The sequence below is a fragment of the Canis lupus genome, chromosome 17, assembly GCF_003254725.2.
Source record: "Canis lupus dingo isolate Sandy chromosome 17, ASM325472v2, whole genome shotgun sequence".
Lineage (NCBI taxonomy): Eukaryota > Metazoa > Chordata > Mammalia > Carnivora > Canidae > Canis > Canis lupus.
The window spans coordinates 26,371,590-26,390,406 of record NC_064259.1 but is presented as its reverse complement, the minus strand read 5'-3'; the positions used below and the strand labels follow the sequence as shown (position 1 = coordinate 26,390,406).

The 18,817-nt window shown below is 41.1% G+C and overlaps 1 protein-coding gene across 15 annotated transcripts in view; it reads right to left on the bottom strand.

The window, feature by feature from the left end:
- Positions 1-18,817, bottom strand: part of LTBP1 (latent transforming growth factor beta binding protein 1) — a 391,779-nt gene that overhangs the window by 161,041 nt on the left and 211,921 nt on the right. For all 15 annotated transcript variants that reach the window (XM_025454210.3, XM_025454208.3, XM_049095987.1 and 12 more), the window contains one exon: positions 3,058-3,160. In XM_025454210.3, coding sequence (XP_025309995.1) covers positions 3,058-3,160 — 103 coding nt within the window. The remainder of the gene's footprint in view (positions 1-3,057; positions 3,161-18,817) is intronic.

Below are 18,817 nucleotides of genomic sequence, written 5' to 3'. Positions count from 1 at the left end.
TTCCAAAATGAATATGATTTAGAGAGTAGTACCAACCAAGGAAAGGAAAGTTTCTAAATGACACAGGAAGAATGTGACCCTGCGTGTGTTTCTTGGGAGTGAGTCACTTAGGACAGCACAAACAAAGTAAATGTCAAGATGTTAATAGTTTATTTCAGTCATAATCCACATTGCCCTTCCTGAAATGAAATCAATCTCTTCAATTTTATACATTGCATGAGACAACATGAATTTATTTTCATCAGCACTTGGTCAGAAGTGATAGAAGCTTTATACTTTAACTTCCTCCTTAAATTATTACTAGCACTAAAATAGAGAATTAACAAAAAAAAAACATTTAAAGCAGTGGATTTATTTATGCTCACACAATTCGAAATAAAAACAAGAGAAGGTCAGGAGTAGAGATGACGCATTAAAAAACAATCAGGAGAATCTAAGATTCTCTGTATCCCTAACTTCTGTCCCTTTCTTGTTATTCTGAGATTGAGACGATGGAGCAAAGGGAAGCGGTTCAGCAAAAGAGAGAGAAAAAGAGGGATAAGAAAAAGGCATGAAGATAATGGAGAAGATGGAACAAGTATTAGAGAACATGAACTTGGCCCCAGAATAAAGTTGGAAGAATTGGACTTCTCCTTCTTCAGGCCTTAGACCTAGAGGCGGGAAATCCATCGCTCACTCTACAATATTCCTACAGACAAACTTACATAGTATATGAGGGATAGGCTGAGAAAAGAAAAAAAAGAAAGAAAGAAAGAAAGAAGGAAGGAAGGAAGGAAGGAAGGAAGGAAGGAAGGAAGGAAGGAAGGAAGGAAGGAAGGAAGGGGAAAGAAAGAAAAGAAACGAAAGACAGAAAAAGAAAGAAAAGAAAAGAAAGAAAGAAAAGAAAGAAAAGAAAAGAACGAACGAAGAAATAAGAAAGAAGATAAAAAGAAAGAAAGAAAGAAGAGAAGAGAATAGATGAAAGAGAAGAAGAGAAAGAAGAGAGAAGAGAAGAGAAGCGCAGAGAAAAGAAAAGAAAAGAAAAGAAAAAAAAGAAAAAGAAAAGAAAAGTAAAGAAAAGAAAAGAAAAGAAGCCAATGCTTTTCAACATTTTAGATACAGACTCTTGTTTCATGATCCATAAGACTCAATAGCAAATTACCAAGCTGAGAGTCAAACTCGAGTCTACTTAGCTCCAAATCCCTTGCTCTTTAAATCATACCAAATCTCCCTTAGATCTCGCTTTGGTCAGGCTGCCAGAATAGTTTTAGGCACACAAATCTCTCAGTGAGGAGGGACAAGCATACTCAACCCACTTACTGGAAATCCACACTACCAGTCATTATTGAATCACCATAAAAAGTCCACAGGGGACATCCTCAGTAATGAAGGTCTTCATTTACGTGACTCTCTCTCTAAATGAAGAATTCACTAGTTACTGGAAACTTCAGTGGGTGTTTTCACAAATTAGACCTCTAAAAAAAATAGAAGCAGTACCAACAAAATAAATGAAATTTGGGGCATCAAAAGATTTAGAGAACAAGGAAGTTTGAGAGACAAGGAGGTCCAAATGAGAGGCAATAAGAAATTATTAATAACAAGTCACTATGATGACTGAGCAAGAGTACAGAAGACAGAGCTCTGGAGCACTGATCCCAAGATGGCAGTTCTAGGCTGAACAGTGGCGTGAAAGGCAATTAAAAATATCAAATCGATAAGTGCATAAGAATAATAATTAAAAATTATCCAACTGAAGCAAATGAGAAATTCCTTGTAACACCAAGTGTAAAAACCTCCTACAAAAATCTTCAGTTATACAAAGCAAAGAAAGATGATTGAGGGAAATATCACTTGCTTTCTTGGGAAAAATGTGATGAATGAATGTAAAAAAAAAAAAAATCAAGTTACCCCTGTCTTTCTAAAAAATCTCTATTAGGAATCAGCCAGAGTTAATGCTGCATTCAAAAACTAAAAATAGTAACTATAATTGGGGAAAAAGGGAACAGAGAGACCTAAATCTGGATTTATTCAAATCAATAGGTTCTAAAACCCAGAATTTATAGACCAAACAAAACATGTGGGTATCAATACAGATTCATGTCACTGAGAACTGTGATGGTATCACAAAAGTGGTGCCTGGGGTGCCCGGGTGGCTCAGTCAGTTGAGCCTCCGACTCTTGTTGATGTTTTTTTTTTTAAAGATCTATTTATTTACTCATGAGAGACAGAGAGAGAGGCAGAGACATAGGGGAAGAAGCAGGCTCCCTGCGGGGAGCCCGATGCGGGGACTCTAGCCCCAGACCCCCAGGAACATGACCTGAGCCAGACAGACACTCAACCGCTGAGCTACCCAGGCGTCCCCCAACTCTTGGTTTTAGCTCAGGTCATGAGCTCAGGTCATGAGATCAGCCCCACGCTAAATGGGGTGGGGGGGGTCTGCTTCTCTGCCTCTTCCTCTGTCCCTCCCCCAACACAAGCGCATTGTGTTTGTGCACACTCTCTAATAAATAAATAAATCTTTTAAAAAAATAAAAGTGGTAACTAAGAAGAGAAAAGTACTGTGTCCTAGTAACTGTACCTTTATCTTTTACAGATTAGCAACCAAGCATTTCTCCATTTTTGCCTTTTTTTAGTGACATCTGAAAATTGACAGTACAACTTCTGTTGTGGCTATTAATAAAAATGTCATTTAAGCAACTGAAACTAAGAAATAACAGCTTCGCTGACATTTTATCGGTTTTTGAAACATTTACAATTTTTAAAGACCTCTTATTTTCTCTTCACCTGAGGGGGATAAAAACCACTCTAGTTTGGCTTACTGCCTTCTTAAAAGACTTTTTAAAATTAAGTAATCTAGCTGGAGAAGGCAACTGAAAACCGCTTATTCAAACACGGAATCAACAGGAAAGCTTTCTTACACCTGCAGCAATGTTTCTGGAAATCCACATTACACCAATATATTCTAGAATTCAGTAAGATTTCTTTCAAAGTCTAATGCTGTCTCACCCCCCAAACAGTAATCGTAAGGAAACAGATATGCTACATTAAGATTCAAAGGAATGATGAAACGTCACTTACACGGCTTCTTGGGGCATTTCTGGCATTTGTTAAAGCCCCAGGAGGTACCCACAGTTCCACAGCAGTCCTCCTGCTTTGAAAGGCCAGGGAGCGCCTTGCCACACTGCAGTGATGAGATGGGAAATATGAAGGTTAATTGAGTGCAAGATGCCCAGCTCTAGAGCACTGCTGTGCTTCCCAGTCACATTATAAAACAGTTCCCTTGTTATCGACACAATTAGAGGGGGGGAAAAAACCCTCAAACTTTGAAATGAAACATCAGAATAAAATCAATACAACACTAATGAACAAGCATATTTCTAAGAGCTTCCTGGCATTTTGAGAGTCTTAAGAAAATCTGTCACTGCTCAGAGCACTTCATAAAACGTATGTTTCCAATGCCCGCCTTCCTTTTATTTTTTTTTTCCTTAAGAACCGCAACTCAAAAGTTCAACATAAACTTTTAAAATTTAGTTTAACTGTCTGTTGGAATCTCTGCTGTGGATCATCAGAGAACAGAGCTGTAAGGGTGTAGGGCATGTGTGTAAACCTTGAGAATGTGGCACAGGTCCCATCTGCAAGAGGCTTTGGTTTTCCTACAACACCAAGGCCTTGGCAGGAACAGGGCAGCATAGGACGGTACAAGAAATGATCACGGACTGTGCCAGATCAGCTCTGGCAGAGATGAAAGCTCCACACAACCGAGTGGCCTGACCCAGGGAGGTCAGCCAAGTTAGGAAGGTGCTGGCAGGTTTAAGCGAGGCTCGCAGGCAGAAGAGCAGAGCTGACAGTTGTCAAATATAAAGACCCATCTCATCTCCCCTGGTAAAATCACAGGAGGTCTGATGAGGCTGAGAGGAAGGGGCCTTAAATCAGACTAACCCAGTGGGGTCAGGCAAACAGATTCTTCTCTGTGTACCCATCCCGAGGCCACTTGTGCAAAAAAGGCCACATGGCTTTCCACTGACACTCAGCAGACTAAGCCCAGACCCCACATCCGAGGGGTCACTCTGCCTTCCTCTGCCTCAACCTCTAAAAAGTTCTCCAAACAGCTGCCAGTGTCATCCACAGTCTGAAGACTGCAAACTCCGTGGGATGATACACAAGATCCTCGCTACCCTGCCGTAGAGCGTATCATTTTTTTTCTAGCCCCTCCACCTGTATACATCTAGCCTTTGGGCACTCTAAAAAGCTGTTTATTTTCTAAACAAATGTCTTTCCAAGAGGTGTCTCCTTTGGTATACCCTATGCCCTTCCTTTTCCCTTTGTCTAGAGACACTTTACCCCAGGAATCCCAGCTCTGAAGAAGTGTCACTATGAAGCCTCCTATCTCCTCAGCATCAGTGAGCTCCTTTCTCTTTACCCCACAGCACACTCCACATAGCTCCACCGCCTCTGCTGTGCTAATTAAATGCAGATGTATCTTATGTATCTTTATATCCCAAGACACAGTGCACATGCTCAATGAATTCTGAATGGAAGAAGGAGCAAAGAATATAAGCAACTAAGAAATGACCCAGGTACAGTCCATCCAGGCAAGCAGTGGCTCTGTGAAAACCAGGAAAAGGTAGCAAGTGCTATCCAGGCTAGTAAGCGCAACGTGGTGACAGATGACAGAGAGTCTGGACAGGTGGTGACCCTTAGAAGGGCAGCAGACACCAATCACCTGGTGGGCCTCTCCATTCGGATGGAGGCTCTAAGTAACCACATGTTCAAATTGTAAAATAAAACCAGGGAAGACCCGCACAGTTCATGAAGGTTTAGTGCCATCATAGTTTTGAGGTCCTTAGGTGTTTGTGGTTTTTAATGGTTTCGACAGGATGTTGTTGTGTGCTCTAAAAACCAGTCAATGATGAGGTTTGCTGGGGATGCGGAGGGCAGAAAGGCAGGAAGGAAAGTGAACACGCCAACAAATGAGAACCTGACAGAAGCAAAGCATACAGTGGCTGGAGGCAGGTGGTTCCCAAATTCCTTCAGCACAGTCACAGAAGTCTGAAACAGGAAGCTCATGAGGAAGGAAGAGGCAACTGACTACAGGCATCAGACTGGGAGCCAGTGATGATGTGGAGAACATGGAGGTCTGTCTCCACCATCGGTTCTGCTGCCAGTGTGCCTCATGTTTCCAGGTTTATCAAGCAGGTTGATGTGAGACACCAGTATACCTCAGACGTACATCATTCGTGTACCAGATTCTTCAGGTTCTTCTCTTAATCAAGCAAAACTTTCAACACTTGCTGATTTTATATGCTCAAAATTTTAGTAGCAGTTAAAATCCAATTTTCACCTCAGATTCCTAGAATGTTTTATTTGGTAGGGTAAAAATAAATCATTTCTCTCTACCAGGCCTCAGAAAAGGTACAAGGTTTTCATTACAGGATCCGGGCTGCTTTATCCCATGGCTTTGTTTTTGCAGGTCCACAGCCAAGAGCAGCACAAACCATCCAAATCGATTAAATAAATGACGGTGTAGGTGGTACCACCAAACTGTGTGTTCTTCTCAAACTTGGGCCTGCACAAGATAATAATAGGCTGCAAAGGATGAAGTCAGGCTTATAACAAGGCACAGTCTCACACATGCCCCCTGAGGTAGTTAATTATGAAGAGGCTTCAGTGTGAGCCAGAAAAGGCCTGAGAGATCTGTGGCCATAGGCAGGGCTCTCACACAAGAGACTACCCACCACTATGAGGTCTTACTTGGACGTAGGACATATCCAGAAGAAAAGGCGGAAGAGGATCTTCTCTCCTCCACACTAAAGGTCACACTGGAGAGATTCAAGAAGAATAGGAGGAGTTGGCATTCAGATTGCCCTTCTCTCAGAGTAGTGGATTTCACTTCTTCGTGGGACATCATCACAAGGCCCCATGACTGGCTCTAACTGCATTTTTATGCCCAGATTGGGGTGACTTTTTACAAGTTAAAAACACAAATGGAATTTCTCCTATGTGATTCATTCACCGCATTTTCAGAGAAAGCCTGTCTCTCGCTTCAAGAAATATCTTATGCATAAGTGATTCAGAAGAAATGTGCTAAAAAATTTACAACCGATATTTTGCTATTTCAAGCCAGAAAGAAAAATCTATCCCATCAAATGAGCATTGTGCTGTAGCTCCTCAAAAAGCTCACCCAACCTTAGGCTGCACACCAGGGACACTGTCATTCCACACATCTGTGCTCTAGGGTTTGCAGATGCACAACCCACCTAGAGCAGAAAGCAGAACAGGGCTGACTCTGGCAACCAGGTCCTGTGAGCGTCAAGTGAAGAAAGGAGAGGGGGCAGTGTGTGTGACCAAGATGACAGAGTTCAGACACGTGAAACAAGCTTGTGGCCTGCAGCCAGCTGCGTGAGAACATATTAGCAGGACTAAAGGTCATAAGTCACAAGAAGACAGGATTTATGTCATCCAGCAGGCAGCCTTTTCCACAGCGAATGCTCCTCAATGATGGAAGGTGCGGACTTCTTCACTGGGAGTGGACGCTGGAGGACCACCTGTCAGGAATGTCCAGGGCATGAAGCAGATTGACTTCTAGGTTCCCTGCCAGGTCTGAGGTTCTGTGTTCAATACCTCCTGCCAGGTCACATTACTCGGTGTAGGAAAGGTGGATTACCAGAGGTTCCATCGCTCTCGTGTCTGCATTCAGGACTGTGCATGTCTAGATGCATCCTAACCACCTTCTCTAAAGTCTTCCTTCCTTCCTCACACCAGCCTCTCCAGGGCTGCTCACCCCAGGCTGAGCTTCCCCCTACGGGACTTACGTAAACTAGACAGGAGAAAAACAAACAGAGCTAGTCCCAGCCCCAATTCACCAATGCCCTGGCCATGCATGATTCTTGGAAGACTGAGCACAAAAAAATAATTCAGTGACCTTTCTTCCCTTCCCATGTTGGCACCATGCCTCAGAAGGTAAAGCTATTCAAGGGTTATCACAATTGCTCCATGAAGAGCTGTGTTTTAACTTCTACAATGCAAAATTATCGCGCGTGCACAATGGTGTAAAAACCTTTCGTTTTTAAAGCAGCTGTCAAGAATAAACAGATTGTAGGATAACATACTTTTCTAAATCTTGACTTAGTTGGGAACACTTCACACTTCAACCTCAGTTTTGAGGTACTACCTACCAGGGAGCATTCCTGATCCTCAAAGGTAAGGTGTGATTGCATTTGTTTTTAGATCTCCCTATAAATGTATGAGTAGGAATGACAGTTCAAAACTTACCATTTGGCAACCAAGGCCTGTCATTTTTGTCAATTAAAAACTCACCACTGGAGATGTTTCAGAGATGAGCAGTAATTTGAGGAAGCTGTAATAAATATTGGAGCATGGTTTCATAAGATTTAATTTTCATACCTTAAAATTACTAGTACTTACAGTATCCTCATTTTAAGAGTGTTTGCTGTATTGTGCCAGGTGCTGGGGAAGGAAGATCTAGTTGTGGGTAAAAGAAGAGGGTGCTGGATTGCAATTAGTAAACCTGGATCTAAATTCCCACTCTTTCTCATGAGCAATGAGATATTCACCACACTGTCCAGCCTCTCCCAGCTAAGAATGGGACAATGGGACAATAATCCCAACGGTAAAGAACTGTAGTGAGATTAAATGAAGCATATCCAGGAAGGGCTGCCCTATCCCTTCAGCACCTGTGCAAGGACTAAAAAGAAGTGACCCGTAAGCTGTATTCAGCATCAGAACACAGCATTCAGGAAACAGAGCATGGGCTGGATCCCTGTCTGCCCTCTCAGCTGGTGTCCCATGTGAGTACAACCTATAAAATGTTCAAGTGCTGGCCATCTGTTAGCCTCCTAGCATCCTTTTCTGAAAACAGCTCAAATATTTCACTAGTAAAAGGGCTGCTCGATAGTGACAGCCACCATGTCAAGGACATACTACTTAGTTTTCCTACTAAAGACATTTAAAAACAATAATACCAAAATACTCTTACAAATCACCTTTATCACCCATACAGAACTCATTTTACTCTGTGATCAGGAACCATTCAGCAATGAGGCATAAAATACTGAGTTTAAATAAAGAAGGTTTTCTCAAAGAGAGTAAGGCACTGGAGCCAAAGAAACAAATACGACTGAAAATGGAAAAGTAGCACAGATTTTTTTAAATGCACTAAAGTAAAACATGAAAGAACAGAGAAGGCTGACTCACTGCAACTCTTGCAAGAGTGTGCAGGACTGTGTTTAGGCAAGAGCTGAAACAAGGCAGTGACTCAACTGCTGGACTGGAGAGAAAGATTCCAAAGAGATGGAGCAGCTCGAGCTAAGCCCAAGGCTGACCACCAACTGGGAGAGGACCCAGGGGCAGGTGGGTGGGAGGGGAAGGGCAGAGGAAGGCAGGCCAAAGACAGAGGAACAGAGAGAGTGGGTGGGAGAAAGGCAGAGAATGAGCTAGAACTAAGCCATAGAGAATTTTCCAAATTTGGGATTCAGTTTGTTTAAGTACCAAAATTAATCAGGAGATAGTTCCTTTTCCCAAATCAAGAAGTTTGGGATTGCTTCCAGTGAGGTATCTGGCATCTTTGAAGTAATGGCAAACACAGAAATATTGATAAAAAGGAGGAGGGGAAAATTTTTTCATATGACTATAGTTTTGTACATCTGATACTTCCCCTCAAGAGTAAAAAAGAATTATCAGCACAGAGTATATCATTCATGGGGGGGAGGGAGGGCAGGGCGGTGGTCAACAGAGGGGAAGAAATGACATTGAAGGTCAACATGAACAGTTATGAGAGAACAAAAAAAACACCCAAAATCGGATAATTATTAAATTGGCGATACTTTTCCTCAAAGAAAAAAGCACAAGGGAAGTTTTACATTCAGCCCAAAATGAGCTTTTTTCCCCCAACAAATGCTTTCCCCAATAAGAGATGTCCTATCACAAAGCAAACCCCCAGACACCTCTGTGTGCATTAGAATTGGTGCTCTCTGAAGGTGAAATAGACCTTTCCACACCTTCACAGTCCCTGTGGACCAAAGGAGAAGTAGTGTAAAGATTACCCATAACAGAGTAAATGCTAAGAGCTTAGCTTTTGAGGTTGGACCAAGATGGGTCCAATTTCTCACTTCACCAACTACCACATATATTACCACCATGGGCAAAACCCTCAACCTCTCACTGCCTATATCCTCCTCTGCAAAACATAACTAAAAATGCCCATTTTCACAGAGCTCTCAAGAGACCAAGATAATACATATGAGATAGTCAGATGGCCACCATGCAGTAGGCTCACAACCAATGTTAGATCCCTTTCCCCAGGCTCCTCGCCTAGAAACCAGGGTTTATTTAACAAAGAACTAAGTAACCTAACAGTTACTCAGTATACAATGTCCCAGATTCAATTTATCAAGAAAGGAGATGCAAAAAATAATATAGAAATATGAAAATAAAAAGATTATGATTATGATTTTGCTACAAATGTTTAGGTTTTCACAAAAGTGTTCTGGCTAGTGAAAAAATGTTTGGAGAATAAATGCTGTGGAATATTTATAATTGTATGGACTTCATTTTAATTCTCCTCAAGAAACACAACATGATGTCATTGAATTTCAGTAATTCAACCAGTTAATGTCAATGTTCAAGCAGTAAGTTTCACTTTGGGGACATCCAGATCCTTCTGGTCACGTACCATGTCTTGGTGCCAAAAGATCAAGACCACGAAGCCAAAATAGCAGAGCCCACTCACACCTCTTGCCCACAATCATCCATGGTTTAGTCATAAACCACTGCAGAATGTGGAACTCACTAAGACAGGTCCCAGAAAATATATGTCCTTTTAGGTTCAACTAGTGTTATAGACTGAATGTGTGTCTCATCCCCTAAAACCCTATGTTGAAGCCCTGACCTCTAATGTGACAGCATAGGCAGGTGGGGCTTTTGGGAAGTAATTAGGTTTATTTTTTTCCATATTCACATAGCTTTTATTACAGTCTGTTATTATAATTGTTCTACTTTATTATTGTTGTTGTTAATCTCTTACTATGCCTAATTTATTTATTTTTAATTTTTTTCAAATTTTTATTTAAATTCTTAGTTTAGTAAGAATTAAGTATTGCACTATATGTTAACTAACATAGGTTAGTTTCAGGAGTAGAATTTAGTGATTCATCACTTACATACAATACCCATTGCTCATCAAACAAGTGCCCTCCTTAATAACCATCACCCACATAGACCATCCCCTGCCCATCTCCCCTCTATCAACCTTCAGTTTGTTCTCTATAGGTGAAGTAATTAGGTTTAGATGAAATCATGAGAATAGGGCTGCCATGATGGGGTTAGTGTCCTTGCAAGGCGGGGAATAAAGACCAGGGCACAGCCTGCCCCCCTTTCCCCCATCTCTGCCATGTGAGCACATCAACAAGGTTGGTGTCTACAAACTAGGAAAACAGCCCCACCAGGCACTGAAGCTGCAAGCATCTCAATATCAGTCTCCAATCTCCCAAACTTGTTGTTTAAGCTACCCAAACTATGGTATTTTGTTACGACAGCCAAGCTGACTTATATAGATAGCAATGGTTTCTTGTGAATACTCCACGTCCAAAAGAGATGGCCTAAGAGCCAGGGTGGTATAGGACAAAGAACTCTGGAACAGGAACCAAAGAGCCTCAGTTCTAGTCCTCACCAACTGCAAAGTCAATACAAGATGCAAAGCAAATTAACTTACTTCTATGGGCTTCAGCTTCCTCAACAATAAGTTCTGGGTATAGACTAATTACTAATACTCATTGATGTGCTTAAGTTCTGTGATTTCATAAAGGCTCCAGTGCAGGGGTAGAGAATAACAGGGAGCTATAAGTGGAATGCTTTGCTGTGCCAGGGAAATCCTATGAAGGTCAGTGCTCAAATGTTTCCTACCTGCCAGACTGATACAGTACATTTCATGATGCCATGTGTTTGCTAGTCCTAACATCACACCCTGTCGTAGACCAGGGTGACCAGTGATAACCAGGATGGGCCTCCACTTCTTGACATTACTTTATGCTCACCCTTTTCCTGCTAGCCAGTACTCACAAAAAAGGCAGCTATGTCTTCCTGAAAACAGTCATGGCTTTTACATAGCTATTTTCTTTCTTTTTTTTCTTTTAAATATTTTTTATTTATTCATTTGAGACAGGGGAAATAGAGAGAAAGAGAGAGAGAGAGAATGAGCAGAGGGACAGGCAGAGAGGCAGAAGGAGCAGCAGACTCCTCGCTGAGCAAGGAGCCCAATCGGGGCTGGATCCCAGGCCCGGAGATCATGACCTGAGCTGAAGGCAGACGCTTAATCAACTGTGCCACCCAAATGCCCCTAAACAACTATTTTCTAGAGTATAGTAATTATAATGAATTGTATTATGATTATCAATAGGCAAAATATCAGAAATTATTCAAGATGGTCATGGAGATGCAGATTTTGCATCTCTTGAGCTGTGACCTACTATAAAGTCACATTGTGATTGATCAACCCACCCTGAATGGGTGTCCCATAAATTAGTCCACCTGTGCAGTTGAGATATTCATCTCACCACCCCACCTCCCAACAACCGAGCTAGAAAATCTTATTCCAACATTCTGGCACAAAACCGAGGTTTTCTGGCAAACAGAAGCTATACCCTCAGTACTCTAAATTTGGTTGAGGAATGTAAATCCCTTTTTTGGAAATCTTGGGCTTCTTTTCATAAGAACCAGGATGAGGTCCCTTATGGGAAAAGTTCTAACTGTATATAATGGGGTGGATGAATCCAAACTTCTGTCACAGCTCTTCTTTATTCCTATCATCAATCTTTTCACTATGATATAAACACATCCCCACTCCGGCAAAGTGACTTCTGCGCATCCTCTGAGCAAAATGGTGCTCTTATAGCCTCTGGGCCAACCATGGCTCCAAACTAAACTGGAAAATCTCAGGAGAGCTCTTCAATGTCCATGCACTAGACCATTAAATATGTTTATTTCTATGTGCCAGTAAGAAAGAAGGTCCAAATATTTAAGTCTATCATTAATGCAACTAGAGCAACATACTTGATCAACTTGTCCTAAAGGCCTGTTGTCATAAAGGAGAATACTGTATGGTAGAGCACTGGCGGGGTAACAGGCATTGTCTCATAAGAAGAGGAAAACGCTTAAATACTTCCAGATTTTCTAAAAGAACTTGTAAAAAATTTGCTTTGGCTTGAGTAGAACATTCTTTATAGGCAAGGTTTTTTTCTTTTTTTTTTTAAATCCACCCAGCTTTCTTTTATTAGAGTAATTAAAACAATGTTAGGCATTTGGGGTATCTGATATAACCATAATCCTCTGATATTTCAGGCTATTGATTTTACAAAATATCTACTGTGACTAGGGCATTAACTGCTGGAAATGTATCCACATTGATTTCTGACAGTGTATTTGTTTAAAGCCTGCCGAAGCCAAACCATGGGCTTCAAGGAATTCCAGACAACTACTTTAGTTTATAAAACGGTATTTTAAAAGTTACACTAAGGCAAAAATGGTTTTAAAAAGTAACATACAAAGGGGAAAAAAATTCTTAAGCATGAAACTTGTGATTCTGCTTGACATCTCTTCTAAAGAAACAATTAAACTTGGGCTATTTTCTCCATCTCTACAACAATTTAAGCATTTCAACAGTTGTGATATATGTGTCTTGCTATTCTTACATTGTGAAAAGAATAAGTATTGTCATGATTATATTCTGACATCATAATTCCCATTAGCCTATCCTTGCAACAAAACAACACAAATCACACCATAAATCCTAACATTAGATGGTGAGAACATGAAATTTATTCAAAGTTCCATTACCAAGAATGTGGCTAAAAAGACAGACTCGTGTTGAGGAGGAAATAAAGATAGGCAGACAGACATGGTTGTTACTATGCAACCAGATCACTCCCAAAATGATGAGCATCAAGTCCTCCTTTCCCCAGTGCTTATTTCTACAACTGCATTGAAGGAAATTTTCTATATTAAGCTTCAGTGCTTCTCGGGTTCTTTTTGTCTATGTGGAGATACTGAAAGAAATGAAAATCATTTTGGGTCTCATATCACTGTGTAAATTTTAACACGTGCCTCATCTGGTTAAGTTCTGTTTTTCTGTGTCTTATCCAAGTACACAGAACTCAAAACTAATAATTACCTGTGGTTTGGTTGCAAATAGTGTAGAAAAACTGAATGCCACAAATCATATTAATAGGTTTCTTTAGTTCCCTGGGAGCAGGAAACCAGGTCTGTCTTGACCACACTCTGCCACTTGTGGCAGGATGTTCTCTGTTCACCAAAGAACCACTTGTCCCAGCTTCCCGGTGTGTGCCGCTTCCTAACTACCATGGGTTAGCTAGACTACTCTAACAAAATATCATAGACTGGGGGATTTAAGTGACAGACATCCATTTTCTCACAGCTCTGCAGGCTTAAGGTGCAAGATGTAAGAGCATGGTCAACTCTGGTGAGGTCTTTCTTTCTGGCTTGTAGGAGCTGCCATCCTGCCGTGTCCAGATATGGCAAAGGGAGTGAGTTCTCAGGTATCACTTCTTAAAAGGACACTGATTCTATCATATCAAGGCCCTACTCTTACAATCTCATTTAATCTTAATTACCCCTTATTGACTCTATCTCCAAATATAGTCATGTTGGAGGTTAAGATTTCAACATATGTTTTGGGAGGGCCACAAGTGAGTCCACAGTCCTGACAGGCAGGGCCAAGTGACTCACTGTGAACAAGAACTGTAGGAAAAGTAGTGTCCCTTGCAGCATCTCTCTCTCACTCCATTGTAGGAATTAAGGAAGCCACATATTCCAGAGAGTACGGCGTTAATATAGTGGAAGCCCATCAGCCTGACACTCAGAGATATAGCACAGAGCTCTCTGCTCACCCCTTACACATCTAGCACTAGCAAAATGCAAGCTTCTGTCATGTTGATTTATGATCACAGCACAACCTAGCTGAACCTAATAATCCATTTTCTGACTATTCCTCTGCACCCAGCACTGAGCTGAATTCCTAAATGGCCATGCCCTCATGGAAAGGACAATCTCATGGGGCAAAGAGGATCAAAATCAACAATTTTTAGATAATTCAAAATGGCCTGATTGGATTCCAAACCCAGTGAGAGTTCAGGGAGGAGAGAGCAGATGTGGTCTGAAGGACTGGAAGGCTTTCTGGAAGCGCCAAGACTGGAGAGGAGGCTCTCGGGTCAGCCTAGATTTCTGAGACCACAGTAGGTCTTGATGTAGTTGATGTTTGGGCAGTTTGCTCTGTCCACAGATCCTGTGCATATGTCACTATCAGTGGCACATAAGACGGTGGGAAAGATGATGTCAAAATTATCACAGTCACAGGACTGCAGGGCTGAAAGAGACTGTGTTGGTTTTCTCAGCCAAAGCAGTTATTTGAAAAATGAAAAAACTAAGGGCCAGAGACATGGCAAGTTTGCAAAAATGGAGAAAGATCTATGGACATGGAAACACCAACAGGGCTAGTCCCCACTTCTGAACCTCGGGTTTCACATAAGTAAATGGGAGACAAAAATACCAATTTTCCTTGTGTTTTAAAGGTCAAGTAAGGTCATACATGTCAAAGTTCTCTATCAGCCATCAATTCTATAAAAATGCATTGTCTTACTAAGATGCCTGTCCCTAAGCCACAGAATGTTCATACCATTTTCTTAACAACTCCATTAAAGCCTGCACATTCTAAACCAGACCTCTTCAAAGTGTCATCTTGAAAGCTTTGCTGTTTGTGTTCAAAATATTTAGAGCTCCTCTGTCTGGATTTCAGAATTCTCTTCAGGGCTGAAGACATACTATTTTAAATATCCTCAATGGTACAAATCCTCGCTTGCTGAAGGCTGAATCGACGTTGAAAGCCTTCGATCCATTGAGACTACAGAAAATGAGTGAGCAGCAGATCAAAGACATACTAATTTTCTTATGAGCTCATAAACCGATTCTGAAACAATTGCTTCAAAAAAACAAGTTGCAAGTCTATTTGCACAACATCACTAGAATAAAGGCACAGCCTTGTAAACAGATCTCAATGAAAGAGAATACTCTATTTTATACACAAATTCTCTGATACATAAAAGGAGACAATAGGAGAAAAAAACGGAAGGATAGGAAAGAAAAAGAAATCTGTACTATAACTGTCGTGGGAGAAGGGGCAGGGCAGCATGGGGGAGTCACTCTGTCAGCTCTCAACACAGGGCAATGTTGCTTTTTTTTCCTCCACAAATCTATGGGTCAGATTCCGGACGACTGGGGTTTATTTTGATTTTTTTTTAAAGTAAACAGATGATTCCACTTTGTGTTAGCAAATCTCAATTCTAAGGGATCATGTAGACAAAGCCAAGAAACAACAACAGACCCTAGAATACCAGCTGCGACTCTTTAAACATTTTTGTCATGGACAGAGTTCATTTTGTCATGAGGATCAACCGTTGACTCAAGCCTTGGTCCCTTAAAACTACTCCCAACGTACTCAGAATTATCATCTTCAAATTTAATAATCACAAAACCGTGCCACTTTGCCAGCATCCGAAGTGACATAACATGCTTTCACTCTCAAGTGCCCCATAATTAATTTCAATGCCTGTTCCTCAACAAAAACAGGAGTCTAATTATTAATAGGTGTATTATTTTAGTGAGCCCTAGAGATATAGCACATGGAAATTTGATATTGCATGTCATGATAAAGGAATTTTCATTGCCAATTAAATGAAAAACATCTGAGAGGAGGGGTTTGAGGAGGACCAAGGAAGCATAAACTTGTCTATGAAACAGGTCAGGGTGAGTGAGCACTCAAAGCAGATACTCACAGGTGCCCAGAAGACACTGGTCTGGGGAAAGACTGGTATTAGGGGGTAGAAAGGGTAATGTATGGGTCATCGTCCAGTCTCCGAAGTACTCTACCTCAGTTCTAAGAATCTATGTTTTGATTATCCTAATGTCTCAGTGCCACATTCAATCCAAGTAAAACCAGCAGTTCTCCCTGCCAGTGGCAGAAGCCCAATGACATGCAGACATGTTCTCTTTCACATGCAGTTCTTTCTCCCTTTGGATCTTATCCCTGTCTTTACTGATCTTTTCAGCTCAGAGGGAGAGGGGACCTGCAGGAAGTATGTCTAGTAAATCTGCTGGAGCAAGACCAGCCTACATTGTAGAGCCTTGGGCATTCATCACTGACATATGTGTGACACCGTCAGTGCTACCTCTGCTGTTGACACAGGTAAGATCTAGCAAGGGTGGCCATTTGGGAGCCACTGGAGACAACCAGACTCATCAACATTTGATTACATATTTCTTAGATTATGCTAAAGGAGTATTTGAGTGGGACACTGAAGAAAAACCCTGATGTCCTACGAAATGCCTGGTGTTAATGACTTACTTCAACTGAAGGAGGCCAAACTTCAGTAAATGCAATTGGCACACCTCAGTGGGGCTCTCTGCTCACAGAAAGGGCAGAGGGCTGGTAGCCCTGACTTAGCCTTTCCCAGTCACTGCCCAGCAGTACACCTGCAAGAAGATGAAGGCCAAGTTCACCTGGGATGGCCCTGCCTCTAAAAGCACATGGCTGGGGAAATGGGGAAGGGGTGAGGACCACAGGCACGCCTGTACCCACTGCTGGCCCAGCCTGACTGTCTCCATTCCCCTTCCCACCAAAGGGATAATACATCAGTGAGAGGCCAAGCATCTTCACTAAAATGTCGTTTACTTACTCCTTCTTTAGAAGGCTCAGCTACTTATGCCGCTTGGGGACTTAGTTTAGGGAAATAACCAACATGAAAAGTGTTACAATGGGCAGCCCAGGTGGCTCAGCAGTTTAGTGCCGCCTTCAGCCCAGGGCATGATCCTGGAGACCCGGGATCGAGTCCCACGTCGGGCTCCCTGCATGAAGCCTGCTTCTCCCTCTGCCTGTGTCTCTGCCTCTCTCTCTGTGTGTGTCTCTCATGAATAAATAAACAAAATCTTTAAAAAAAAAAAAAAAGTAAAGTGTTACAATGATTCCAGCATCATCCCCATCAGAATATCCTCAACTAGTTATTCCATCTTAGCTTTACGCCTCATTCTGGCAGTGTGGAAACTAAAGAAAAAGGTTTCTAAGCAGAGCTTAATGTTCCAGCCCCTGTAATTGAGGACCTAATCCATTTTCCATCACTGGAAGAGATTTTCATGGTCTACAGTCTGTCTCTATATGTACATCGGTAACAATTCACACAGGTATCTATCCATCTATCTGTATTTTCTTCTTCCACATGGAACTGACAGCCCTGGCATCTGTTTCCCTACTTTCTCACTGGCTTCTGTGTGGTAGAAACCAAAAAATATTTTTCTTCAAAGTCCTGTCACTGAAGAATTGAGTTTTTAAAAAGTACTTTCAGCCATAATTAGGATAGTTTTCCACTTTTATAAGCTCACACTTTCCTGCTAATTTCTCCATGACGCTTACTTTAAAAAAATTGTTTTTAAACAAAAGTGCATCTGTTTGGCCCTTCAAAAATTGTGTGTGTGTGTGTGTGTGTGTGTTAGTACCTAGGTTTAGAGATGGAGGATGTTATTGAATTTATCTGCCAAAAGAGATCTATCTCCAGTTATATCCAATTATTTCTCCAAAGGCCCATTCTGTTTCCACTTTCTCCTGTCTAAAGAGAACTGTTATAACAATTCTGGAACCTCTAAGAGGATCTCCCAAATAATTCTTGGGTTGCTTTAACTCAGTTTTGCCCCAGTTCTGATTATTTGTATGACCAGAAATTAAAGGAAAGAAAGGCTTTTCCAATAATTTCAGGATTTCACAGCAACTACTGCTGCTTTTTCTTCCTAATCTACATTAGGATTATTTTTTCTACAAAGAATTTCTATCTCTAATTTTAATAGAGAATTTAATCTTAGAGTTTGTTTCTTATGGGGTTTTTTTTGAACTTATGGACACTTTATAAGTTGCAAACTACAAAAAGTGGGTTTGCGTGTTGATCATCTTTATCTGTGCTAAAGCACTGTACTAAAAATATCTTTTTTGTTTACACCTACTTCAGGTTTTCCAGTACTTCTGTTCTTAGTTAACTCAGGTGTTTATATGTGGAATTTTCTGCTCTCTTGGCATTTGCAATAGGAAGGTCTTGAAGCACTTGACTTTTTTGTCTCGTCTTGTAATGTCTGTGTCTAATTAAGGGGCATGTTCCCGTGTTTAACAAAGAACACATGATTGCGCAACTGGGCAATGGCAGACCCAAGTGTGGACGCTGGACCCCAAGCCCTACATCATGATTCTAAACACTTCTCAGACAAGGTTTTTTATACCATCTGGCATCATTAGGTCACTGCAAATGTTTGTTTCCAGCAACTGGGCAACAAATAAAACATGCTTAAAACAACCAAAAACTCAAATGCCAAGTAAGTTTCAAATTTAGGTCACTGCTAAGAGAACCATTTTAAAACAAAGGAAACCCTTGTACAATGGGAAAGGTATATGTATTCAATGTCCCTGTGATGCAAAAAGAAATTGGAGGGGTATTTCCTGAAATTTGGCCTCTCCTTAGAAATGAAAACTAGCATGGAAATGTTCAACTTTTAAGCATGTGAAATAACATGAGATTTTCCTAAAAGTAGCTGGTAATTGTAATCATTGGAGATGTAATTCTACCTCAATCTATGCCATAAACAAACCTGCCAAAATGTTTTCAAACTTACACAGAGTACCATGATTTTCTTCAGGTAGCACACAGATATGTAAATGCCAAATCATGACTTGCTAACTACTTCAAATTTGATTTACATTCAAGAAACCCATTCCTCT